The 27118-nt window shown below is 49.0% G+C and overlaps 1 protein-coding gene across 19 annotated transcripts in view; it reads right to left on the bottom strand.

Moving 5' to 3' along the window:
• LOC144821568 (E3 ubiquitin-protein ligase TRIM39-like) overlaps positions 1–27118 on the bottom strand; it is a 1056022-nt gene that overhangs the window by 80500 nt on the left and 948404 nt on the right. For 17 of the 19 annotated variants that reach the window (XM_078678759.1, XM_078678756.1, XM_078678763.1 and 14 more), the window contains one exon: positions 12941–13112. The exons of the other annotated variants lie outside the window; for them this stretch is intronic. In XM_078678759.1, coding sequence (XP_078534885.1) covers positions 12941–13043 — 103 coding nt within the window. In that variant the 5' untranslated portion in view covers positions 13044–13112. The remainder of the gene's footprint in view (positions 1–12940; positions 13113–27118) is intronic. 19 annotated transcript variants of the gene reach the window in all.

Below are 27118 nucleotides of genomic sequence, written 5' to 3'. Positions count from 1 at the left end.
AGAAAGTGTTAATGATGTTGGTCCAACAGGGGACTATGATGTGTTTGAGATCTTGGACGAGTGAGGAAGGGAGAGGATCTTTGGTGTGGGAGGACGGTTTGAGTTTGGATAGGACGTTGAAGACCTCCTGTTTAGAAACAGAGAGGAAATTATGCCATGAGGCGTTGTTTTTAAGCAGTGTGGTATAAGGGGGGATTCAAGGGGGAATGTGAGGGGAGGGTGAGTGAGGGCGTCAGTGGTGTTTCCAAGGGGAGGGATGAGTAAGGTATAGTATCCCGGGGATGTTGAGGGGCTAGCAAGGGTTGGGTATCGGGAAAGCATGGTCAATTTTGGCAATGTTTTCTGTGAAAAAGTTGGCAATTTCCTCACATTTGTCAATGGAGGCCACTGGGTTAGGGGGGTGCAGGGGAGGTTTGGTTTCTAATAATGTTGAACAGTTCTCTAGGTCTGTTTTTGGTATTTGAGAGTTGTAGACGGAAGAAAGAAGCTTTTTCCGTGAAGATGTGTTTTTTGTAAGAGGATCTTGCAGTTCTGAGGAGAGCAAGATGGAATGGAGAGGGGTGTTGTCTCCATGTTCTTTCTACTAACCTGAGTGAGCATCTTTCTTTATTAAGGTCAAGGGTAAACCATGATTATGGGAAGAGGTGTGGCGTCGCGGCCAGGGCGACTGACGCTGGAATCTGGGGACCACGGTTCGATCCCCGGCACCGGCGGCAGGTTAGCCCAGCACCATGTGACTCTGGGCAATAGCTCGCTTAATCTTCCCGACGGCCCCCAGCGCCTAGAGACCCTTACGGGTGATTGTGCGCTTTACAAATGTGGATTATTATTATTATTATTATTATTATTATATTATGATTTGGCGGGGGCATTTTTTTGCGTTTTTATTTTTCAGAGGGGTGAGCTGGTCTAACACCTCTAAGACAGATTTGTTAAAGTGTTCCGTGGGTTAATTTGCATTTGAAGAGGGGGTGCGAGACTGAGTTGGGATTGGAGTTTGAGTTTGAGTGCACCGGGGGGGATTTGTTTAAGATGTCTGGTCATAATTGTAGTTTTGCTGTTTTTAATAGGGGCGGGTGGGGCTAATGGGGAGATAGTGAACAGAATGAGATGGTGGTCAGAACAGTTGAAAGGGATGATGTTGGTTAAGGATGTCAAATCAGGGTTGGAAATGATGGCATCTAGAATAGCTCCTTTAGCGTGGGTGGGGGAGTGGCAGAGTTGCTGAGGTCACTAATCTCAAGTAGGTTATCGAGAAAGTTGGTAGAAGGATCATCCGGTTCATTCCAGTGCAAGTTAAGATCACCTAGGAAGATATTTCTGGAGTTGGAGAGTAGCGATTTTGTTAGAAGGTCCGAAAGTTCTTCGGCAAAGGGAAGTGGTTCACCAGGAGGGTGATAGATATTATGAAGTCATATTGGGGGGGAGATTTTCATTTTAATTTCAGCTCCTAGGTATTCAAAAGTTGTGTGGTCCTCGTTATTGACTGGGGAGAGTTGAAGTTCTTTTTTAAAAATGATTGCTAATCCTCCTATTTTTTCAGGTCTTTCCTTTCTGAGAATAGAGTAGCCAGGGGCGGGCAAGAAGGTCAAGGATGGCTGCGGAGTGGTCTTTGAGCCAGGTTTCGGTGAGGAAGGCGATGTCGGTATCTTCATTAGGAATGGTTTCTGAGAATTCGGTTGCATGCCGGACGGCCAACCGGCAGGTCACGAGCAGGCAAGTAAGGGGTTTAGGGTTGGTGTTAGGGGGGGGAGTAGTTGCATGGTGGTGAGTTGAGGGGGGGAACTGGGGGAGTTTGGATAGTCGGGGGTTCTGCTAGTCCCCAAGATAACAGGGATATATTTGAGTGTGGGGGGGGGCTGATCATTAGGTGGGGGGTAGATAATGCATGCGTTGCAGAGGATTGAGAGGTCGTGGGCGGAGTAGGTATTCAAGGTTCGGTGGGGTCTATGAGAGCGGGAGAGGAGAGGTGTAGTTGACCAATGGTTGGGGTATGTGTGTTTACGAGGTTTGGTGTGAAGGGCAGGGGGCCAGGTGGGGCGGCTGTGGATTTGTCGGATACGAACCGATTGAAGTCTTTTCTGAGTAGTGTAAGTTCATTAATCAGGGTAGAGAGATTGTAGTTCACGTTATGAAGTGTATGGTTGAGGTTGGAGAGGAGGGTGATGGAGGTGGCTGGAATAGGGGGGTTAGGGATGGATTGGCTATGGTGAGCAGGTTTATAACTTGGAGATGACGGAATGCCAGGAGGGATTGAAGTAAGGAGTTCAGTGTTATAAGGGAGGATGGAGAAGGCCAGGGGAGGGGGGTGGGGTGTTGGTCAGTGCTGGGAGGGAGGGATGGGCATGAAGTTTGGGAATTTGGTGGAGTGTAAAAGGGGAGTGGAGGGGGGCTAGATTCAAGGAGGGAGGCAGAATAGGAGTTAAGAAGATGGGTGTGTCTTTAAGGATAGGAGTGTCTTGGGGCGAGGGGTTTGTCTTAGAGAGGCGGAGGAGAGCTGGGTGGGGGTATGGGATGGAGCTGGTGTGGGGAAGGGGGAGCGGATTGCGGTAGGGGAGGGTTCAATAGAGGGGATGTCGTTGGGGAGGGTGTTAGTAGTTGAGGCGGCTGTGTTTTGGGGGTGTGGATTTTGTCTCAAAGAGGTGGAGGAGGGCTTTTGGTGGGTATGGCTGGGAGGTGGGGAGGGGGGAGAGGATTGTGACAAGAGAGGGTTCAAGAGAGGGGATATCATTAGGGAGGTGGTAAGAAGTTGGTGCGGCTGGGGGGAGCCAGGAGGGGTTTTGGGATTGAGCGGGTGTTGGGGGGAGTCGGTAGCAACAACTGGTCATAGAGTGTGCTTAAGATGAGTTCAAAAATTGCGAGGTGCTGCTCTGAGGCTTGGATGAGGATGTTTCCAGTTTTGTAGATGGAAATGGAGATTTCACCAGGGAATAGAGGGGTTGAAGAAGTGGCGAGTTTGTAGCCGTGGGGGATTTTAATTGCACTGGAAACTGGGAGGTGGCGTAAAAAGGTGCTCTTGAATTTAGGGGGGCATTTGGTGTAGAAGATGTGGTTAGTTTTAATGGGGGACATCAGGCTGTGGTAGTTGTCTTCAATTAGGGTTTCAGGATGTCGGATTAGGAGTTTGTGTTTAAGATTCTTTTTAGCATTTTTTGAGAGGTTGGGAGGGTATGGAAGGTCCATGAGTTGGGTCCATGTTTGGTAAGGGCATGATGTTTGTCGATAAGGGCATGAGGAGGGCATGGTACAAGGATGGTAATGAGGTGGGACATGATGATGAGGTTGGGCAGGGGAAGAGTCGGTGAGTAGGCCAGAGGGGGGAATTATGAGGGGGGGAAGCTTAGGTAAGAGCGCGGAGGGGGATGGTGTGGAAGGAGGGGGGGGGGGGGCGGGTTAGTTTTGGAAGTCCCGGCAGCAACTCCAGGTGGGGGGAAGCTGAGGTTGACGTCCAAGATGGTATATGGTGCTAATAGGGTGGGAGGGGGGGCTATGGTTAGTGCAAAGGGTTAAGAGGAGGTATGCAGGAGGATGAGGTGCAGTACGAATCAGAGTTCGAATAAGCAGTAGTGTTACTACGTTGAAATGTAGGGAGTGAAATAAAACCACAGAACTAAAAAAAAGATAAGATCTAGACAGACAATTTATGACGTATACATAGTCGTGCATATGTTTATGGATCCGATTAAACAGTGAAGGAGGATTGACTGATTATGAGTAAAAGGGAAGAGACAATAACTTGTAGGTGATAGGATCAATACATTCAGTTAAAGATACATGTTGATTAGAATAAAGAGACTGTGAGGCGAAATGAGGAAAAGGAGAGCTTGTAGGAGAGGAAGAGGAAAAGTAGAGCGGTAGGGGAGGATCTCAAGCGGGAGAGTTCAAGGCGGCCGGTAACATGCATATGGGAAGGGGGGTTAGATGGGAGGGTGGGGGGTTAGTGGCTGAGTAAGGCTAAAGAGGGACAGGAAAAAGGGTTAGGGTAGAAGATTAATAGTAATGAGTAATTACGTGGGGGAGAGCAACATTGGCAGCAGAGGTATAAAATAGTATTACAGTGTCAAGGCAATCTCAATAGTGTTTAAGGGGTGAGTTTGTTATTCACACCAAAGATTGATCGGCGTTGCCTGATGGTGGAAGTGATCCAGAGATCAATCGGGTGTTGGGGGAGGTCATCAGGGCTGCCAGCAAGAGTCTTGCTGCTCTACAGTGGAAGAGAGGTTACCGGCGTGAAGCGAGGGCCACTGCTGAGACTTACAGGACCAAGTCGAGGATCAGGAGGGCTACAGTGGTCCGATTCCGGCGTCAGTCCCTAGCGAGGCTTGATGGGGCCCGCAGGCCAAATACCAGATTCATGTGTCAGCGGGTTTTAAGTGGGCAGCGGGGTGCCGTTGTTCGGACTATTCAGGGCTTGGGGAACTAGGTGGTCCACTTTAGTCGTCGGTTTCGGGAGATGCAGAGATTTAGGGGTCCAGGCAAGTCTCAGGCGACCTCGGGGGACCTAGGAGCAGATCGCAGGCGAGGGTCCCATCGAGTTACTTGGATCATACGGGTCAACTTCAGAAGAGATTATCGTAGTGTTGTGGGGGGTCATTGCTTAGACCTATCTGGTACCGTTAAACTGTGGGGATCGGCTGCTTAGACCAACCAGGTACCAGGCCATGGTCAGGGGGCTTCAGTGGGAAATACCAGCGATGGCCATTTGTTAGGCTTGGTGGGGTTCAGCAGGGGCTCAGCAGGCCCAGAGTCCCACCTCAGCCTCAGGCAATCTCAGTGTGGACCCCAGGCTGGGGGTGCAGGCCGGCTGCCGCAGCGGGACTCGATGGCCGCAGGGGAGCCGCTGACTCGGCCCAACCAGGACCGAGGCAGGATCGGGGGGGACGCCAATGGACCAAAACAGGCATCAGACCCAAATGAGGTGAAGTACCGAGGGGTCCCAGTAGGCCTCCGTGAACACCAGGGCCTCCAGCAAGCGACACAGCGTGCCCCCCAATGCCATCCAGTAGAGGTTCAAGGGGCTCCACCACAAACTCGCGGGCTTACTTCGGACGTCATCCTCGGGGGGTCTCCGGATCCTGAGGTCACAGCGGACTCAGTCTCAGGCATCAGCATCAGAGGGACCCCATGGCAGACCTCACTTTCGAGGTACGGTCCCATTGTCGGCCTCCGTCGAGGTGAAGAAAAAGTCAGGGCAGGTCGCAACTTGGTCCAGGCAACCTCAATCAACCTCGAGGCAGTTCTCAAGGCAAGAGTCAGTCAGGCCATCCAGCCCAGGGGATCACAAGGCCGCGTCAACGGGCCTCCAATGAGCAGCTGGGAGCCACCGCAAGGCTCTACCAGGGTCTTGGTGCTGATTGGGGGGATTCAAAAAAGGTTAAAGCTCCTGACCCAATTGAGCAGCGGGGAGCTGCTGCACGGATCCGTCGATTTCCAAGGACCCGATCGTGGGGCATTCTGCCGTTTTTCTCTGGTGATCTAAGGCGAGGGCCACATCGGGCCCGGTTTTGCCATCCAGCACAGGGGAACACAGGGCCTCGTCAACGGGCTTGTGGTGAGCAGCTGCGAGCCGCCGCACGGCTCTACCAGGATCCTCGTGCCGACCGGGGGTTTCGAAAAAGGCCCCGATTATGAGCCAGTCCCAGACGAGCAGCGGGGAGCCTCTCCACGGACCCGTCGGGTTCACGGACCTGATTGTGGGACTTTCTGCGGTTTTCGGCGGCGAAATCCCGGGGAAAATCTTCTCATCCGAAGAACAGATGGCCCAGAAGGGAGCCGAGTCGCCGTGCAGAACTTCAGCGAAGGACGAAGGGCCCCTACCGTGGGTGGAAATGCTGGCGTGGATAAAGAGCCAGGTAGTGAGGAAAGCTGGTCCAGAACGAGACCCCGCAGAGTCTTGTGGTGACTCATTTGCTCAATGTTTTCTTCGGTAATTCTTATGATGTTCTTCTTTGTAGTTGTCGGTGGTCACAATGAGGTAGACGAGAGGGTCGGATGGCAGGGTAAACAGGGGATAAATACCGATTTGGTATTCCCCAACCCCCGGAGCTCGGCGGTAGAGCTCCTACTCGGCGGCCATCTTAGGCTGTCTCCAAGTATGCTTGTAGCTCCACATTTAGAGCTTGCACATAGTCTATATCTTGTAGGTACCCGCCATTAAGCCACCACATAGGCCAGAGACCCCCCCTAAGGGGAACCAAGGTGAAGAAGAATTAGGGTATGGTCCGATATACCTCTAGCAAGGATCTGGATGTGGGAGATTGCATGACAGTCAAGGGCAGGCAGAAAAACAAGGTCAATATGGTAATGAGAGTGATGTGCAGCTGACGTGTTCATGTATTTGCGTTGTTTCAGGTACCAGATTCTCCATGTGTTCCAGAGTCCCAGCGCCGTAGCCCAATCACCTAGGCTGCAGACTCCGGAGCACCCTGGACGCCGTGGGAGGTCCAGTAGCATCCACTTTGGGACGGGGACCGCATTAAAATCTATGCCCACTATCAACAGACCTAGTGGGAGGTCCAAAAGCACCCTTGATAGATCATGGAAGAAGATAGTGTAAGCCACATTTGGAGCATAAACACTGAATATACAGATAAGAAGGGGGTGCAAGGGAAGTTTAGAGACCAGCAAGGATTCATTCCCCAAACATAGAATAAACAAAAGAAATCCTCTGGTCCACGGTGCCAAACTACACAGGAAAGAGACAGCGAGGATCTCCTGGAACTACGGGGTAGTCCTTTAATTAGGACAAAATCTCATCACCCACAGAGGTGGCATGCTTCATCATCTGGGAAGCCAAGGGCTACAACCCCCTCACTGTGAGGGAGGAGCTCAGGGATGTTTTTATTCCTACTCTGTGAAGGATATACTAAATCCTGTAGATGAGAAGACTCTAAACCAGTTGGGTAAAGGGTGCAGTGCAGACAAATTCATTCCAAAAAGTGGAGATAGCGATGCTAAAACTAACTACCAGGAGCGGAAAAAACTTTATTGGCTCGTTCCTAGTGTCAGGATTAAAAACAGTGCACCTGCAGTATGAAAAATATGTAACTGCATGTGACAGATGAAACCAGGTCGACATGTTTCAGTCTAATAGACCCGAAAGGGTGTTCGTCAGGACCTCATGTAAAGTGCTACTGCATAGGTAGGAGTGAAAAAGTGAAAACTAATGAGAGGTAAATTCAAAACCAGTAATCCCACTTTTGGTGTGCTTGATTTACTGGTCGTACCCGTTGGTTACGGATAACAGGCCTCACCTCAGCCTGGCAACAGCTCAGGGGAGATGCACCACACTATCCATCGGTACCCCGGGCAGTAGAAGAGCTGCAAATATCAAGTTGAGAGTTTGGCCCTCAAGCATCCCCATGAGAGCCAGGAATCGCCACGTTGGGTCATGAAATTGCCAGAATACCGTTAAGGGAAAGGACTGCCAAGGGGGACTCTACCCATCTCCAGACCAGGGGACCTCCAACTGAGACACCAGTTTAGAGCCAGGATGTCCTCATCAAGAAAGTCCCAGTTCCACAGTGGGTCCTAGATGATGGGTGAAAGGTGGGTGACTCCACAGATTCTTCCCAGGGGGCGGCACCACCACACCTGTGGCCCGATTCACAGAACTAACTTAAGACAAAATCCTAAACTTATTACTTTTGGTATTCACAGAAGGCATTTAGTAGTAGTAAAGTTAGGAATTTGTCTTAAGTCTGTTTTAAGTTTGTCTTAAGTTTGTCTTAAGTCTGTCTTAAGTCTGTCCTACCTTTGTCTTAAGTCTGTCCTACTACTTTTGGTATTCACAGAAGGCATTTAGTAGTAGTAAAGTTTGGATTTTGTATTACGTTTCACTTAAGTTTGACTTAAGTTTGACTTAAGACAGACTTAAGACAAACTTAGGACAGACTTAAGACAGACTTAAGACAAAATCCTAACTTCACTACTACTAAATGTCTTCTATGAATACCAAAAGTAGTAAGTTTAGGATTTTGTCTTAAGTTAGTTCTGTGAATCGGGCCCCTGGTCAGCAAGAAATGCACGGATAATTGAAGACTATAGAGTGTGGTCCCCCGCACAGCAGAAGAAGGGAGAAAACACAGAGGGGCCTCACCCCGCCTACAAGCCATGGCCCAGGCACAGCAGTAGGCAGGAAGTTTCACCCGGGTGGTGGTGGGGGTGGTGGGGGGGGGGGGGTGACCAGTTACAGCATCTCTAGGGTGGGCTGCACAGGTGACGCAGATGGTAAAGCAAGTTTGTAGGTCAACCAGTGCCCAAACACCTGGTCGGGGGATTCCTCAGGTTGGGGCCCCCTACCTGCTCTTCCCCCACTGCACTGCAGAAATCAATGCGCCCCTCCCCCCAACTGGCGCAGCTGTATTATTTCAGGCCGGGGGGGGGAAGGGGGCGTTTTCGGGACAACTTCAGGCTGCAGCAGTCTTCAGGAAGGGGGGAAAGGGAAGTGGTGGTGACAGTTAATGAGACAGGGAACGGCACCCACCAGCACCGACCAACAGCCCTGGGAAATCAAGGGGCCGGCCACCGGCTCCTACCAGCAGGCTCCCGGCCTCGAACTACGGTGGTGCCCCCATGGGCCGGACCCCTATTCAGGTACTGAATGAAGGTGGGGATGGGGGGGGGGGGCACCAGGCCTGACAAATGAGCCAAGGGCACCTCCTGACAGCGCCTCCCGGTAGGCCCCAATCACGATGGGCCACCACAGCCCTTGGAACTCGTCAGTTCTCCGATCGCCTATGGCTCCGCTGAGCGCCCAGAGCCAGACGGCCTCCTCATCGCTCCATCCATGCTGGTCAGCAGTGTCACGATCAACGAGACACCACCCCCGCCTCAAAATGCCTCAGTCGTGGCTCTGCTCCGATGGGGCCAGAGCTGTGCTCTGGGTGTCAGATGGCCACCATTTGGCAGGATTAAAGATGACGCATTGCTGGAGTTGTGTCACAAAAGTGACGCAACTCCAGCAATGCGTCATTTCACATGGGGCAAGCCCCATGTGAAAGGGCCTGCGTCAGTCTTACGCCTGCTGTGAGGCAGGCGCAAGATTTTGATGCAACAGCGTCCTAGAAGTGACGAAGTGAAATCTCATAGATTTCACTGCGTCACTTCTACGAAGCTTTTTGCGGGAGAACGCCCCCCCTGCATACATTATACCTGAAGCAGGTATAATGTAGCGCAGGGGTTTACAAAGTGACGCATCTGCTTAGATGCATCACTTTGTAAATAGTGCGCAACAGGAGGCATGTTTTACGCCGCCAATGCGTCACAAAAAGTGACGCATCGGAAGCGCAAAACTGACGCAAGGGCTCATAAATGAGGCCCCTGGTTTGTGAATACCAAGCAAATAGTAAAATTACACAGCAAAAGTTTGAGTTTACCTTTGTGAAGCAGGCCAAAGCGTGGCTAAGTTCACCATGACTACTCAATGTATGCCATCATCCACCATTTCTCTCAGTATGCCCCAATAATGAGTCACTATCTCATTGTGTTCAAGACTAGTCACTGAAAAATGCAGAAATAGCAACCTGTACATATACCTACTGAGCCTGTCAATGCGGACTATAGCTTCCCAGTTTATACAAATGTTGTTGTGTGCCAATGCTTGTCATTGCCTCGCAGTGTGTGCCAATGCTGGTCATTGATTGTCAGTGTGTGCCAATGCTTGTCATTGCCTCGCAGTGTGTGCCAATGCTTGTCATTGCCTCGCAGTGTGTGCCAATGCTGGTCATTGATTGTCAGTGTGTGCCAATGCTTGTCATTGCCTCTTAGTGTGTGCCAATGCTGGTCATTGCCTCTCATTGTGTGCCAGTGATGGTCATTGATTGTCGGTGTGTGCCAATGCTGGTCATTGCCTCTCATTGTGTGCCAGTGATGGTCATTGATTGTCGGTGTGTGCCAATGCTGGTCATTGATTGTCAGTGTGTTCCAATGCTGGTCATTGATTGTCAGTGTGTGCCAATGCTGGTCATTGCCTCTCATTGTGTGCCAGTGATGGTCACTGATTGTCAGTGTGTGCCAATGCTGGTCATTGATTGTGAATGTTTGCCAATGCTGGTCATTGATTGTCAGTGTGTGCCAATGCTGGTCACTGATTGTCAGTGTGTGCCAATGCTGGTCATTGATTGTGAATGTTTGCCAATGCTGGTCATTGATTGTCAGTGTGTTCCAATGCTGGTCATTGATTGTCAGTGTGTGCCAATGCTGGTCATTGCCTCTCAGTGTGTGCTAATGCTGGTCATTGCCTCTCAGTGTGTGCCAATGCTGGTCACTGATTGTCAGTGTGTTCCAATGCTGGCCATTGATTGTCAGTGTGTGCCAATGCTGGTCATTGATTGTCAATGTGTGCCAATGCTGGTCATTGCCTCTCAATGTTTGCCAATGCTGGTCATTGCCTCTCAGTGTGTGCCAATGCTGGTCACTGATTGTCAGTGTGTTTCAATGCTGGTCATTGATTGTCAGTGTGTGCCAATGCTGGTCATTGCCTCTCAGTGTGTGCCAATGCTTGTCATTGTCTCTCAGTGTGTGCCAATGCTGGTCATTGATTGTCAGTGTGTGCCAATGCTGGTCATTGATTGTCAGTGTTTGCCAATGCTGGCCATTGATTGTCAACGTTTGAAAATGCTGGTCATTGATTGTGAATGTTTGCCAATGTTGACCATTGCCTCTCAGTGTGTGCCAATGCTTGTCATTGCCTATCAGCGTGTGCCAATGCTGGTAAGTGTCTCTTAGTGTGTGCCAATGCTGGTCATTGATGGTCAATGTGTGCCAATGCTGACCATTGCCTGTCAGCGTGTGCCAATGTTCACCATTGCCTCTTAGTGTGTACCATTGCTGAGCGTTGCATCTAAATGTTTGCAGTGCTGACCATTGCCTCTAAATGTTTGCAGTGATGACCTTCACCTCTAAATGTTTGCAGTGCTGACCGTTGCGTCTAAATGTTTGCAGTGCTGACCTTCACCTCTAAATGTTTGCAGTGCTGACCGTTGCCTCTAAATGTTTGCAGTGCTGACCGTTGCCTTTAAATGTTTGCAGTGCTGACCGTTGCCTTTAAATGTTTGCAGTGCTGACCGTTGCCTCTAAATGTTTGCAGTGCTGACCTTCACCTCTAAAAGTTTGCAGTGCTGACCGTTGCCTCTAAATGTTTGCAGTGCTGACCTTCACCTCTAAATATTTGCAGTGCTGACCGTTGCCTCTAAATGTTTGCAGTGCTGACCTTCACCTCTAAATGTTTGCAGTGCTGACCGTTGCCTTTAAATGTTTGCAGTGCTGACCGTTGCCTCTCAGTCATGGTGAAGAATAAGCCTCTGTCTTGTTCTCTGTCCAGACTGAGCGCTGACTGCCAGTGGTTTTATTTCAAAATATAAACATATGGAAATGTTCACTTGCACATATATCTGTTCCAAATTATCACCTACCAGTATATCATCAAGGTAAACATATACAGGGAAGTAGATTTACTACTCTAACCCCACATCTGCATACCTTGACGATGTAATGATGAGCAGTATTGGGGATTCGATACATGTGCAGATTAATATTAAAAACTATGGACCCGATTCACAAAGGTAAACGTAGACGTTTGGTCTAAACTTGGGCCAATGGCCTGAGTTTACAACTTTGGGAATTCACAAAGGACATTTACGAGCACTATCTTTATGTTCACACTTGGGGGGAAGATCCGACACCATGCCACTGTCAGTGAGAGCGGTCACTAGTCATTACCTCCCAGTGTGTGCAAACACTGGCCAGTTCCTCCTGTGTGTGGCACAATAACTCAGTAAATGTCCCTTGGTGCCAGCTCGGGACTGTGGCTCACTCTGTGTGCCAAAGCTGGGCCCATGACACTGTCCGATGGTAACAAGATAGGATGGTTACACTCAAGTGCTGATTTACCAACACCTTACCCCATGCAAAGTGACTCAACGTACTACAAAGTAACACACAGGTATTTACTTTCCACGTGAACGGGTGCTTTGTGCTGGAAAGGTGTCCCTTCCTCAGATGAAAAAACTCTAAGCGCTGCTTTGCATCAATTTGCACCACTCTGCACCAAGGGGCGTCTTAGGGTGTAGTTAGTTGGATCAGCACAAACACCCATATTTTGGATGGAACGCCTGATCTAGTAAGATATCCAGACCAGGCTTTGCATCATAGCCAATGCTTCCTTGAAGCAAGTGTTGGAAAGAGGAAATGTTTCTATTTCCCATGTGCTGCACAGCACAGCACAGCACAGCACAGCACAGCACAGCACGCGTCCACACACGTGGGATCCTCACTAGGTTTGCTAAGCGTAGGACTTCACACTTGAAGGCTCTGCTGCCAGTACACATCCTGCGCTATACCGCACAAACCCACCCTGCACCAAGTGCCAGGCTGTCCGGCGCGCGGTGGCCGCGGCCAGTCTCAGCAGATAGGGTCCGGTCTTTCCTTCCCTCCTGCGCAAAATAGCGCAGCACATCTGTCTGCTGCGCGGCGTGTGCGGCGTTTAGGTGTGATTGCTTCAGTTGTCCTGCACAGACCGTGTGCAGATCATAATCCCTGTACTCTGGCCAGACTGCATTAGACACCTCTATATAAAAGGGGGTGTCTTCAGCTCCCTTTCCTGTCTGCGCTCAGATAGGTTTTACACACCCCTGCCCTGCCAGTCGCCATCAGACAGCCTACTCCATAAAAGAACTCCCATGTTCAGACGCTATAACATAACGTGCATTTGTAAGCGCATGTTCACCCAGAGGTATCTTGGCACTGAATAACAGATGTTTATTGTTACCCAACTCAATGGTAGTCATTTTATCGACCTCAGATGGATGAAAGGCTGAGAGGACCCGCAAGGATTTGAACCTGTGACCATGAGGTCAAACACAGGCCCCTGCAGTGGATGCATTAGTCCACTGAGCCACCAGACCCAGCTTATGATACTAACCAGATAGATTTTACTCACCTCTGTCCTGAACAACTGCATCAGGAGTGCCTGTAGCCGAAGTCTGCTTCCTTCTCTGAGCCCTCCTCGACGCCATCGGAGCCTCCACTGAGGCTCTGGACATCCAGAGGAGCAGGAAGCAATGAGAGGTGCTTGGGTCTGAGCTGCATCTCTTGAGCCACCAGGGGGGAATCTAGATAACAGAGACAGGAAACTCCACTTAGAAAGTGCTGACTGCAGCAACGGGTAATCTGCGCATGCGTGGGAGATGATGGGGTGCAGATAACAGGCTAGAATACCCTGCACCTCTCCATCCTAAAGAGTGTGTGTATGTGGTGAGCTCTAGACAACACCCCCAACATAACTCACCTGTCACTGTGCACTGTGTGTGCGTGTGTGTGAGGGAGCATGCATGGGTGTGTGTGTGGGCGTACACTGCATGTTAGTGGAAGAGCATGCATGTATGTGTGTGTGTGTGTTGTGTGAGAGAGAGAAAGAGAAAACGTGAGTGTGTGAGTATGAATGTGTTTGTGTGTTTGTGACAGCATGTGTGTCTGTGAGTCTGTGTGGGGGTGAGGGTGTGTGTGAAAGACATGCCCAGTGGTGTCTATGTGTGCACGCACACATGTGTGTGTGAAAGACATGCCCAGTGGTGTCTATGTGTGCACGCACACATGTGTGTGTGAAAGAGAATACATGTGTGTGAGTGTGTTGTGTGCGAGAGAAAGCATGTGTGAATGTGTGAGAGAGAAAACGTTTGTGTGGGTCTGAGTATGTGGGTGTTTGGGTGTGTAGGAGAGCATGCGTGTCTGTGAGGGTGTGTGTGTGTGAGCGAGAGAGCATGCATGTGTGTGATTTCTGCACTTATATATTTTTACAAGTAGCTCAGCCAAGGATGCGTTTACCGGTCAAACAGTAGCTTGCATGGTGGCCCAAAAAGAAAGGGCCACCTGTCATTAGGCCCTAGAAGTGACCCAATACTCCCCTCCATTACTCTGCACCATGGAGTTACTGTTGTAAAACGAGTGTTAATGTTGAAAAGGTCGTTGCCAATGTGAATAATGATACATTTGCATAAAAAAACGAAATAGCAGGTCGCCCGATGTGAACTTCACGTTAACCCTGACTCAGAAATACATAGTTTCGCAGACTCTGAGACCCAGGGCTCGAGGTCACTGTTTGACAGATCACAGGTGGGGTAGCAAGAAGCCAGCAGACAAACACAAGAACAGGAAATCCCAGATCAAATCTACAGACAGGTGCAGCAACATCACAATGGTCCAGGGAGATTGTCCCCAATAAAGCACACATGGCTGGAGGGGTGCGCGTGTTCCCAAAACACCATAAAGTCAGACACCACATAAAGTTAGGAACACACAGTCCACACATTTATCATGCATTCCCCATGCCGGACAGCTGGACACATTATCTAATGGCCGCTTTGTGTCAAGGCAAGGTCGAGGCCCCGCCTGGACTGATTCACATTTGCTCAACAAGTAAGTAATGCCACTGGCAGAAATATGGCATATTACCTATCTTATATTCTGTAGCAGGGTTCTCGCAAGACGGCCTTGGAGGCGATGCTGTGAATGTCACCCTTTTTCGATAGTCAGTACGCTGGGAAAGGTAATATTTATTGTATGTATTGTCAGAGCTGACACCTCAATCTAATTTTTTGTCTAAAATGGTTTCTTTATGCTCCCGGTTTACCAGCAGCATGGGTAAATCAAAACAGTAAGAGGTGTGGATCACTAGGACTGTTGGACATAACACAGATGGTACGCTTTTTCTGCTGGGCGTGACACTGTGTGCTTGTACCGCTGGGGGTGACACAGATGGTACGCTTAGCTCCTGGATGTGATACAAGGTGCGATACAGACATTTAGGGAAAAAAAGATTTTGACCTGGAAGATTGGGTGTAACTTGAGTTTGGGCATGAGGTGCCTGTGGTTCTCGAGTTATTCCTGGTTTCTGCAAACTATTGTTATTATCTTTGTCCCGGAAATTATAGTGACAGACTATCAGGCTCACCTAGGGGCATATTTACAAGGATTTGTCTATCGCTGTATTAACAAGTTGCCGCTATCTCTAGTTTGCAGCATTTTTCTAAATAAAACATAATTTTTTTCTCAAGCACCCCTTCTGTTAGCATGACTTACCTAAAATGAGATGCAAGGTAGGCATTCCCCTATAAAAACTCCTGCAAAACACACAACGCAACATTTTCAAGGATTCCCTGCAGCTACGTAAAAAAAGCAGCAGTTTTCTAACGCCAATACTTATCTGGTCTTAAAAATGGTGGAAACACACCTGTATTGAAGGAAGATAATCCTAGTTCATCATTGTCAACCTCAACGACGTCATGAAGCTTCTGCTACTGCAACTTAGAGCACCAAGAACACCACCACCTCCACAGAGGCAGCGCAACAGAAGAAAGCAGGTCTACAGCCAGAGGATCACCATCATACACCTCCGGTCAGAGGACGTCAGAGCCCATTACAGGGTAAAAAGGTTCTCCATTCTCCGCCTCCTCACCCAGATTGCACCAAGGCTGCAGGCCACATCCCAGCGTAACACAAACATTCCTGCACAGACACAGCTACTTGCTGTGCTGCACATGCTGGCCTCAGGGACTTTTCAGCCGACCACTGACAGAGTGGCTGGAATTTCCCAGGCATCCTTCTCCAGGTTCCTCCCCGTTGTCGTGGAAGCTATCATCAGCCTGACAACGCAGTATCTCCACTTTCCCAACACTGTGCTAGAACAACTCACCAACAAGCAGGGTTTTTATGCCACTGCCGGTTTCCCACATGTGTTGGGGCCAATGGACTGCACCCATGTGTAACTTGTGCCTCTTGCGGACACTGCACACATCTACAGAAACAGGAAGCACACCTACTCCATGAATGTGCACAGGATACAAAAAGGAAAAGAAGGAGGACAAAGTATCAAAAGGGTCCAAGTTATGCAGTACAAAATTACAGACATTGATTCACTGGCACTCCCTGCGATCCTAGCATGATACGTTATTAATATAAGAGGGTAAGAGATGATCCCTTATAGTTCCCGCCATCCTTTGTTGAAGTTAAGGTATAATGCCAGCAAGAAGGAGACTGACTGTATCAAGGAGTCTATAAACACTTCTGTAGTGAGGCTGAAGTACTTATGAGGGGATATGGTCCTCTCGGGGGGAAAGGAGAAACTGGAGCAATGTGAAAGGATGATGGGAACTGTAAGGGATCATCTCTTACCCTCTTATATTAATAACGTATCATGCTCCCTAGAGAAGGCTGAAATTGGAAAGGTGGCCAACAACAGTGGGACATAGAGGATGGTGTTAAGGTTTAAAGTTGTTTTTGAGAAAGGAAATGTGTATAGTCTAGAGACCATTGACTATAAATATTTGTCTCATTCAGGGGAGAAAGAAATGCAACTGACATAACTACAGAGACAGAAAATTATTGTGTCTTGATAAAGATGGCGTGAATCTACTGGAGCCATCGAAACGCGTTGACGCTGTTAACTGAGCACAATTTAAGGACTAACACGAACAGGCAAAATATTGATTGGGTCAACGTATTAACTGTGTGTTTTTGAGTCCAATTGAATGTGCAAATTGTAACTGACAAGGGTTGGGTCTTACATTTTGCCTGTCTCCATTATGCTGGTCATAATTACAAACTGTCCTATCACTTTTTTTGTGAAGCATATGTGATATATGTTTTTTAATATTTAGAAAGGATTGATTTTATTACATCTTATTTGTATGTTTCCGATCAGGAAGTGCATCACCTTCAAGGCTCTGAACTTGGTGTACAAAGCTATGCAGAGCAAATAATCACCACATCTCAAAACCTTGTTCTAATGGTACACTCCAGGCAGAGCCTTGAGTTCCTCTCCTCATACAAAACATGTCTCTCCCAGATTCCGTAGGTCCAAATGAGTTGGCCGCTCATTCTCACTGGCGGCCGCTAAACTCTGGAATTCTTTGTCCCCTTTTATCACCATGGCTGTTAGCTTCAGACCTTCAGGACGCTTCTGAATGCCTGGCTCTTTTAGCTGATTGTTGCTAGTCTCTCTTCTTTTTCGCCCTACGCCTTGACACCTTTCGGTTTTAGTGCACTTTATAAATATCATCCTATCCTAAGATCTTAAAATCCAGATTAAGCATGGAGAGAGGCCTGTACTCCCTCACTTCAGCCTCTGGCTTCTTTTACTTTAGGGGCTGGATCACAAGCACCATTCTGGTGGAGTCAGGCAACCCGCCCCCTTATATGCTTCAGCAAATAACGTAACTAGGTGCGGGGCTAGCTTGTCAGCGAAGAACTGATAGAAGTCAGCCGGGAGGCCGTCACCAGGCTCCAACGCCGCGATGGCGGCCTTTACTTCATGCAAGGTGATCGGGTCTCCCAGCTCGTCCTACGCCTCAGCCTCCAATGTGAGGAGCCGTAGGGGGCCCAAGAAGTGTCGTACATCCAGCAAGGGGTCTGCAACAGGATCCTCGTACAACATTTCATAGTACGACAGGATGGAATCATTAATTGCTTCTGGGTCGTGCACCACTTCTCCTGAGTCCAAGCCAATTGGTGCAGTGGGTGCTCCCCCCAGCTCAGGTTTGATTTCCTCGCCAGCAATTGACCCGCCCTCCTCTCCTCCCTCTGCACTCTATCTAGGTAATATTTGTAGTTGTAGCACCTCAATTTGCCCAGTGTGCCATTATAACGTTCTTGTTTTTCCTGTAATTTCATCTGGGCCACCTCATCCACCCTCTGTAGATTATCAAGTCTGTGAATAGTCCCCCCCAATTCCAGGAGTTCCTGGCGAAATTCCCTATGAGCCCCACATACCTGACCCATACAGTGGCCCAGTGCGTCCACCATGAATGCCTCCCATTCCATTTGTGGGGAGGAGGCTGTGTTAGCATTATTAGGGAAGTATGTTTTGATAAGTGTGAGTAATGAGCTCCGGAAGAGGACATCGTTGAGCAACGTCAGATTCAATTTCCACGTGGGGATCAGGGGACGCCTTCCCGGTAGTTGGTGTGATATTATAAGTGGGCCATGGTCTGACAAGTACGCCCCAGGTATTCAGAGTGGGAGACAGAACTATTAAAGGCCGGGTAACAGAGGAATGCACCTAGCCTAGAGTGCACCTGATGGACTGGTGAAAAAAGGAGTATTCCCTGTCCCTGGCATGCTGCGGTCTCCATGTATCTTCAAGGCCCCAGTGAGACATTCAGGTGCAAAAACCCACTGCTGTACGGTGTGGCTGGGTCCCCGGTAGGGGGAGGGGAGTGCTCAGCTGCAACATCCGCAACGCAATTAAAGTCACCCCCGAAGATAAGGTGACCGTTCAAGTAGAGAGCCAATGAAGTGGAGAAAGACTCCAGGAAGCCAACCTGGTCCTGGTTTAGTGCGTACATATTGCCTAGCGTAACCTCTTGCCGTGCTAGTCTCCCTGTAAGCAGGCATACCACCCCTCTGTGTCAAGCCAAGAGTGTTCAAGAGCAAATGGGGCCTCAGGTTTCACCCAGATTAACACCCCCCTAGCAAAGGCTAAGATGGTGGTTGCAAAGATCTGACTCCTCTATCTCCTCTTCAACCTCTCAGCCGCCTCCTCACTATTAAGATGTGTCTCCTGTAGGAATGCAATGTGCACGTCCCTACGCTGCAGATAGGAATAAATGTTGTGACGTTTGGCCATTGTACCCATACTTCGGATGTTCCATGTAAGGAACCTTACAGTGTTAAGTGTGTTTGCCATGTCCACAGTTAGGCGCCCCACATCCATTTAAAGGGGACCCCTCCCTGCCCACTCCCTCTTTCATGTGCACCAACTCTCCTCTGCAAACAACAAAGCCAACAGATGAGCCCCTATGCTGAACAACTACTAAACCCCAGGGCAGCCTGACAATGGCCAGTCGCCCAAATGACTTGTGAAACATAGACCTCAATGAGGCCTTAACCCAGCAAGGCTCTCAGCAGGGGGTGAACAGATAAAGACATGGTTCTGGCGTTCAAATCATCCAGCGTGTGCCGGCCCCTCAAGATATAGGTCAGCTCGAGAAAAGGGTCCATTATCAGGAGTTCTGCAGCAGATTAGGAACCAGGATCACCTCCAAGTTCAAGAAGCCTTAGATGATTTCATCAGCCGTTTTCGGTGTCACCACTGGTAACTTTACGCTGTTACTAAGGGAGGTGTCGGAGTCGTTGTCCCCAGTGTCCGTCAAAGAGCAGACCTCCACCTCCGGGGACACGCTCTTGCCCCACATGAGTCCCACCACCTCCTGTAGGGAAACAACTCTCTCTCTCTCTCAGTTTGCGAGGAAGTCGTTTTATTTAGGGGCTCCCCTGCAGGAGCGCTGTCTGGAGCACTTCCCGAGTTCCGTTGTTTTCCTCGACTTGGGTCTGAGGCAGGGAGGTCCCAGCTCTGTAGGCATCCATCCACTCCCAGGCCTCTTTTGGAATGCCCCAAAAGTGGATATCACATTCCAGGGTAATCCACAGTCAAGCTGGGAACACAACAGAATATTGGAGGGCCTCCTCCCTCAGTGGTTTCTTAACCTCCAGGAACAAGGCCTGCCTCTTCTGCACCACCAAGAGTGTAATCCCAGAAGAGGGAAACTTTACTGTTAATAACAGTGTAGGGGCCCTTTGTGTGTGCCTTCTGCAGGAGTACTTCTCTGTCCCGGAAAGTGGAGCAACCAAGCCACTACTGGCTGCAGAGATCGCCCCAGCGCTAGTGGCCTGTCCGGGACCCTGTGGGTCATTTCGAGAGTGTGGAAGGTCGACAGGTCCTCGGGTGCCATTACGCTTCTCAGCCATTTCTCTAAATAGTACACCATTTCGCCGCCCTCAGCTCCCTCCGGCAGGCCCATGACCTGAAAGTTGTTCCGCCGGTTGCGCCCCTCCACATCTTCAGCCCGTCAATCCAACACACTCACCCTTTCGTGAGGGCCCCAACTGCTGCTCCAAGGTCTTTTGGGCGGGGACTATTAAGGAAATGCTAGATTCAGTTTCCTTCACCCTCTCAGAGAGCTTCTTGTGTTCCTCTCGAAGGATGCCGAGCCCTACTGCAACCGTGCTGATGTCCTGATGGAGAGTGGCTTTCGTGTCTGCTATGGCCTTCAGTATCTTGCTTATCTGCAGTTGCACTAGGTCCTCTGGAGCAGTCTGCGAATGCTCCAGGGCGTTATCTTCCGGGTCGTGCGAGGCTCCAGTTTGCTGACCTTGATGTTTTTCCATGGCGCCGAACTGACCGCACGGCCAGGTGCTCTCACCAGGGAGGAAAGGGCAACTCCTTTCGTCGTTCTACAAATCAGACCTTTGGTATTCTGTGGGGACCCAGCATATCTACTCCTAAGGCAGCCCCACTGTTGGGGGACTCACTGACCTGTGTATCATGGTCCAGATACAGGGGCCAAGACTTCTCCCAAGCTACTGCCCACACTGTAGCTCAGGGTAATCTATACATACACTTTGGCAACAGTTTGCCCTCAGCCCCTTCTGCAGCGGTCCAGGGTGCACCCATGCGCCGTCCTCATGTTCCTCGGGGAAACCAAATAGATCAAGGGCCTTCGACCCAATCAGGCTGCGAAGTGTCCGCACCGCAAACCCCATGCCCCAAATGCAAATCAACACAGTCCTGGTGCCCACTTTGTCACCTCATTAGTCCCAATGGACTCCAGGCCTTTTCCAACATGTCCCAGAGAGAGTGGGCATGTCAAAGTCTGGCCCTTCCTGCGCCCCAGGGTGCAAGTTATCCTCCTGGGTGGCCGCGCCCTGCTCCTTGCCTCCGATGGCCTGTTAAAGTGAGCTTGCCTCTTCATGGCAGAGCCAATACCACCCCTAACATCCGCCTGGACCGCCACTTTGCTCTGCAGCTCAATCTGGACCGCCGTCCCCAAGCCCTAGATTGGGGCTCAAGCTCCGGCAAGGCTCAGGCTCCACAACTGCTCTCAGGTGCTGATCTGTCCTGGGTCACCATCTTGCTTTTTTCCCAGTGCCGGCAACTGCTGGGAACCCAGACTCTCCACTGTCGCCCAGGGGCTGATGCGAGCACCAGAACAAGCTTTCTGCTGTCCCAGCACCACAAGGCCTGATTTGTGATGCTCCCTGGTTTGGGGCGCCAAGGATTTGGGCAAATAATTATCTGGCTGGCGCCGAACTCAAAGCTCATGCGTCTGCCATTCTCAGGTCCTTGGCCACCCCCTGCAAGCTACAAGTTTACAGAGCTCCCCTGGACCATCACTACCAAGAATCCCCAGCCTGGATAACTACCAGGTGGATTTGTAAGAGTTTTGTCCAAGGGATTTTTGGGAACTGAAGTCCCAAACTTTTAAAGACCATCTTGGAACTTTCAGACAATTGGGGTAAGTTTTGGACATTTTGGGACCCTCTGAGGAACTTCAGGAAGAAGTTCTAGAAGTTTGGGAAACTTTGGAGCAACTTTGAAAAAATGCACCATAAGTGGAGGAACTCGACCTGGCCAGCAAAGCCGGCGACCCTTAACCGAGACCCGGTCAGCCGTCCAGGTTCGTCCCGCTGAAAATTTCTGCTGGTCCAACTTCTAGAATGTGAACGGGGGCTCATAAAACCCCAAGCTTGCGAATCCTCATCATAGCCGGCCCGGTGAGGAGCAGCGAGGGACACCTGGCGAAAAAGCTCTCTAAAATGTTCTGATTCTGAACATACAGGAGGTGACTGGGACGAACAGCAAGAGTAAACCACGCACCGACCTGGATCTCTGGCTCGTCCCGCTGGAAAGCTTGGGGTCTGACTTTCAAAGGTTGGACTGGGAGCTCATCGCAAGGCAAGCCGGTGAACCCTCACTGAATCCTGACTTGCTGAGAGCTTTGAGGGACCCTGGGACGAAAAGCTCCAGAAAAGTTTCTAAGTCAGAAGGTAAAAACTTTGACCCAGGCCTGCTGTGAGGGATAGCCATGCAGGGCTCCATCACGGGTGGCCTGAAACTTTGAATTTCTACCGATCTAGTGGGACCAGATGTCCTAATATGTACTGTTGGTTTCCATGTACTATATAGGGCTAAATATTTTTTTTAAACACATCTCTGGGTCCCTACATTCTTTGTTTTTTTGTTTTGGTGTCATTCTAAAAATAAAAAATAAAGCCAATTTTTATGAATTGGTTTTAAAATTTTATTGTGAGTTGCGTCTTAATTAGTTACTGAATTGATGTTTTGAACTGCTATACATGCCTGTCTCTGAAATTAATCCTGCCTGCTCACAGCCCAGCTACCAAGGGTTGTGCATGGGAATAATCTTCTGAGACCTATTCAGGGCCTAGTTTGGGTTAGTGACCTTATTGCCAGTGGTAGATATATATTTACCACAGCTAATAATCCACTTTCCAACACCTGGCTATCCAGAGCCTCTACATCCCCGGTGTCAAGCCTCGGGAGCTTAACCATTGGAACAAATTCCTGCATCGCCTCTTGTGGGTGGAACACATGATCCATATACACCTCACTGAGATGAGCAGCCAACACCTCGTTATCGCTTTTTGCGTCTATACTAATTCTCCAGTGTTTGCACACAACTGCACCGCAGGGGTCTCAGGGACCTCATGTGTGATTAGGCGAGCCAATAAAGATCCTGTCCTATCTCCCTCCTTATGTAGGCACTGCCGATAGGCTGTATGTGTATGTCTTTTTCAGCCTACACCAGTATTCTATTAGAGCCCCCCGAGCATCACGCCACTCCGGGGCCAACTGGAACGCTGACTCTAACCTGCTCAATTTTGTTTCTTGAGTCTTAATGTTCGGCTCCAATTGGCTCCCAACCCCACATAAACTTTGGAGACAGATTCCCCGAGGGACCACCTTCATGGCCTCCCATTCAAGCACCCTGTGGGACGCAGACCCAGAGTTATCCTCAAAGTAATGTTCCAGAGCTTCCGTGACCATTGCCACAAATGGAGGTTCCATTAAGGCCTCCGCATGGAGCTGCCACAAGGCTATAGCCAGCTAATCTAGTCGGCCCCCCAGAGTTAACCTGACAGGGGATTGATCTCATCAGTATCGGGTCAAATAGGTGAATTCCCCAGGTATGGGCACCTGGTCGCGTGATAGAAAACAGTAGTCTAAATGGCTGAAGGTCCCTGCCATGGGGGTGCGACAGGAAAACACACGCTTCCTAGAGTGTGGTTCACACCAGGCATTATGCAAGAGGAGACCCTTTAGAGCATCTTGGAGAGTTCCTGTGAGCTGGGGCTTATTGTGGGCACAAAGAGGCGCCCGGTCCAATGCCCCACCAGCACCACTGTTGCACCAGAAGAGGGAGCCCCCATCGCCCTCACTGCATGGAAGATGGTCAGACAGTCTGCGTTAGGAGCATAATCATTAATAATACAGACCTCCTGACCCTCAAACATACCGTGCAAGACAACATAACGCCCCTCCGTACCCACCAGATTGTAGAGAACCTTAGTTAAAGGGGACCCTGGTAGCTACCCAAACAAGCGTGCCATGTGCATAGCCAGGAGGTGGCATAGAGTCTCCCGTAGGCATGCAGTTGGCACCCTGTATTGTTTCAGATATGCAAATACTCGTCTTCTCTTCTTAAGGGTGGCTATACCTTGGTCATTCCAGGTAATCAATTTAATCATGGTGGTAGTCATAGCACACTCAACCGTCACTCACCTCTCCACCTGCACCAAACAGACACGTTCACATACCCCCACAAGGGGGGCACATTCAATATCTCTAGCATGGTCTTCAGGCACAAAAGTAGCATGAAAAAATCAAACCAACTTTAACCATAAAAACGTATTCTGTCCCCCGACTTCCCCACCCCATGAGCAGTATTAATCCGATCAGGTCTACAAGAGACAAGAAAGGAATTAGCAAATGCAGCCCCACTCCCCAACCTAGAATAGAAAGGAAGAAGAACCCTCCCACTTAAAACAATATCCCGCCCTTTTCACCCTTACCACTTCACAAATTTTTGATACACAAGACGCCGATAAGTCACAAGGGTGCGAGGCCTAGTCACGGTGGTCCCGATTCACAGAACTAACTTAAGACAAAATCCTAAACTTACTACTTTTGGTATTCACAGAAGTTAGGATTTTGTCTTAAGACAGACTTAAGACAAAATCCTAACTTAAGTCTGTCTTAAGTCTGTCTTAAGACAAACTTAGGACAAATCCTAACTTCTGTGAATACCAAAAGTAGTAAGTTTAGGATTTTGTCTTAAGTTAGTTCTGTGAATCGGGCCCTCCAACTCTCCCACACAGTGGGGCCGATTCACAGAACTAACTTAAGACAAAATCCTAAACGTACTACTTTTGGTATTCACAGAAGGCATTTAGTAGTAGTAAAGTTAGGATTTTGTCTTAAGTTTGACTTAAGACAAACTTAAGACAGACTTAAGACAGGCTTAAGACCGACTTAAGGCAGACTTAAGACAAACTTACGACAGGCTTAAGATAGACTTAAGACCGATTTAAGACAGACTTAAGACAAAATCCTAACTTAAGTCTGTCTTAAGTCTGTCTTAAGTCTCTCTTAAGTCTGTCTTAAGTCTGTCTTAAGTCTATCTTAAGTCTGTCTTACGTTTGTCTTAAGTTTGTCTTACGTTTGTCTTAAATCAAACTTAACACATAATCCTAACTTTACTACTACTAAATGCCTTCTGTGAATACCAAAAGTAGTAAGTTTAAGATTTTGTCTTAAGTTAGTTCTGTGAATCAGGCCCAGTGTTCTCCTCTAAGGAGCTGGGCACCCCCACCGACACACATCCCTGAACCATCACAAGGGCCACCCCTTACCTGCCCCAAACCTTCACAGTAGTCATATAAAAAAGTACTTGCACACAAAAAGGAGTGCTGCTCATAGTTGCCATTAGTTCTGGACTGGACTGCTTAATCCCCCTTTCTCTGTTCCAACTGATAGATAGACAATTCTTTATTGTTTAAGTTTATTAAAACCATAAGAATATACCAATAAAAACAAAGTATATTACAACAAATGTGGCATACATATTAAAAGTGTTGGTTTACCAATAATACAGTAAAAAGAAAGGAAGAGGTACGTAATCAATTTATGCGGCATTTATCTTAAAGTGCTATTGTGCTTTTCCCATGAATCTGAATCTTAATAATTTCTCATACAGAAGTAAAGATATTACCAGGTTACACTTAAGCTGTGGGTCAATGGCATCCAGACATTTGAATAGCGTAGATCTACAGGTGCGGATGCCGCGAATGTTAAAAAAAAATTTAATAGTAAAAGCCGGTATGATTTTAAAATTGGGCATATGCATATTAGATGGATGAAGTCCCGCTGTGACGCTCCCCAGAGACTGCATGTCTTTGCTCCATTATATTTCCAACTTGGTTGGTCTGCTTTGGACAGTAACGAAGCAAGACATATTACTATTACCTTTGTTTTTAAGTACCGGGAGTATGTTAAGGGAAGTATGTTGCAGGTAGCCGTTCCGTGTTCGATTGCAAGACCGTGCATGCGTGGGTGCATTTACTTAACATGATTTTGTCTCCATTAGCGAGGGCCTTCATGCCACTTTCTTCAATGTTTGTCGAAAGTATGAAAAGCAGTAAATTCTGTTTCCAGAGAACTGTCGGGTTTGTGAGCTTTTTAGATGACTGTAGGTACATAGGGGCCCATTATGATGTCGGGCGGATTGCCTCCGCCAGGCTGGCGGTAGCCACCGCCGGCCTGGCAGAGGCAATCCGCCCGACACCTATGCTCGGATTCCCCCCCCCCTCGCCGTATTAGGATGGCGGGGGGGAGCGCGGCGGACGGAAAGACCGTCCGCCGCTTTACCGCCAAGGTTGCCTTGCGACCACGGCAGAAAGGGAATAATTTGGTGGCGGTGTCCAATGGACACCGCCAGCCATATTACAATGGTGGGTGTAAGGGGCCTTTGCGCGGCAGCAATGCCGCCACGGAAAGGCAGGCGGTGTGTGCTGTGGGGGCCCCCTGCGGGGCCCCCAAGTGATGGCAGAGGTGGGGGATCACAAGGAGGGTACCTATGGTACCCCCCCACGTTTCCATATGCAAAGCGGCAGGCACCGCACGGTGCCTGCCGTTTTGCATATGCAAACGCGTTCAGAAATGTTTAGCATTGTGGCGGGTGGTGCAGAGTGCACCGCCCGCCACAATACTAAACATGTAGGATGTGCCCGCCACAGTGGTGGGCACATTCCCCCTACGGGACCCCCGCCCTTATGGCGAGCGGTCCCGTTCTCCAATAGGGTGGCGGGCGGACAAAGTCCGCCCACCATCCTAATGTGCCCCTTAGTGTAGACAGACTTGGGGTCCTCTTCTTGTGCCTTCCAGAAAGCTTTGGGAAGTGGGTTTTGATGCTTAATCCAGATTTTTTACCATCTCAGGTTGAGCATTCGAGACCTCGTATATAATTTAGTATATACTTATTATATACTTATACGTGTATGTACTTTGTGGGCTCTGTAGATCAGTCCTACGACTTGTCTGCTTCTGCTTAGGGACTTTTTTTTCTGTTCAACTGCCTCTATTTAACTATTGATAGAAAACAACCAGCAGAGGTCAGTAAAATATCAGACTTGCTTTCTGCTGAGGGACTTTCTTTTTTTTCTTTTTCTGGCAACTGCCTCCATTTAACTGTCTTGATAGAAATCGACCAGCAGAGGTCAGTACAATACCAGAATTACTTTAGCATTCTCTAGAATCCAGTTGATAGAAATTGTCTTCCACAAGCACCCGTAGACAATAATATTTTTTTCAAATCTTGTATTTTCTGTGATATGACCACCGAAGGCACTGATTTTATATTAAAAACAGAGCTTTGGACCACACCATTTCCCGCTGAAAGGCAATATTTCTCTCCATATGATACCATACCTGGCGTGTCATGCAGTTTGGTACTTACTTTCCCTCCATGTTAAAGAACAGTAGATGTTTCAGCACCCTGCCTAATGTGCTGCATAGCTTAATACATATAAGGTCCCAAAGGCGAGACCGATTGCATTGCAAATGCTTGTTTTTATTGATACACATCTTCGTTCTAAATACTGCTGCTGCAGTCCGAATTACACCCGAACCTGCACCGGTGAGGAGTTCCGTGGTAGGGAAAACACTGTTTGATATGTCCGGTTTTGAAGGCTTTCGTGGATAGCTGCTTCTTTTCCATGCTGGACTTCTCTTGCGGAGGCAACGGTCAGCGAAAGTTTGGCTTTA

Source organism: Lissotriton helveticus, chromosome 2_2, assembly GCF_964261635.1.
Source record: "Lissotriton helveticus chromosome 2_2, aLisHel1.1, whole genome shotgun sequence".
Classification (NCBI taxonomy): domain Eukaryota; kingdom Metazoa; phylum Chordata; class Amphibia; order Caudata; family Salamandridae; genus Lissotriton; species Lissotriton helveticus.
The sequence above is the reverse complement of the archived record's forward strand: the minus strand, read 5'-3'. Positions and strand labels throughout refer to the sequence as shown.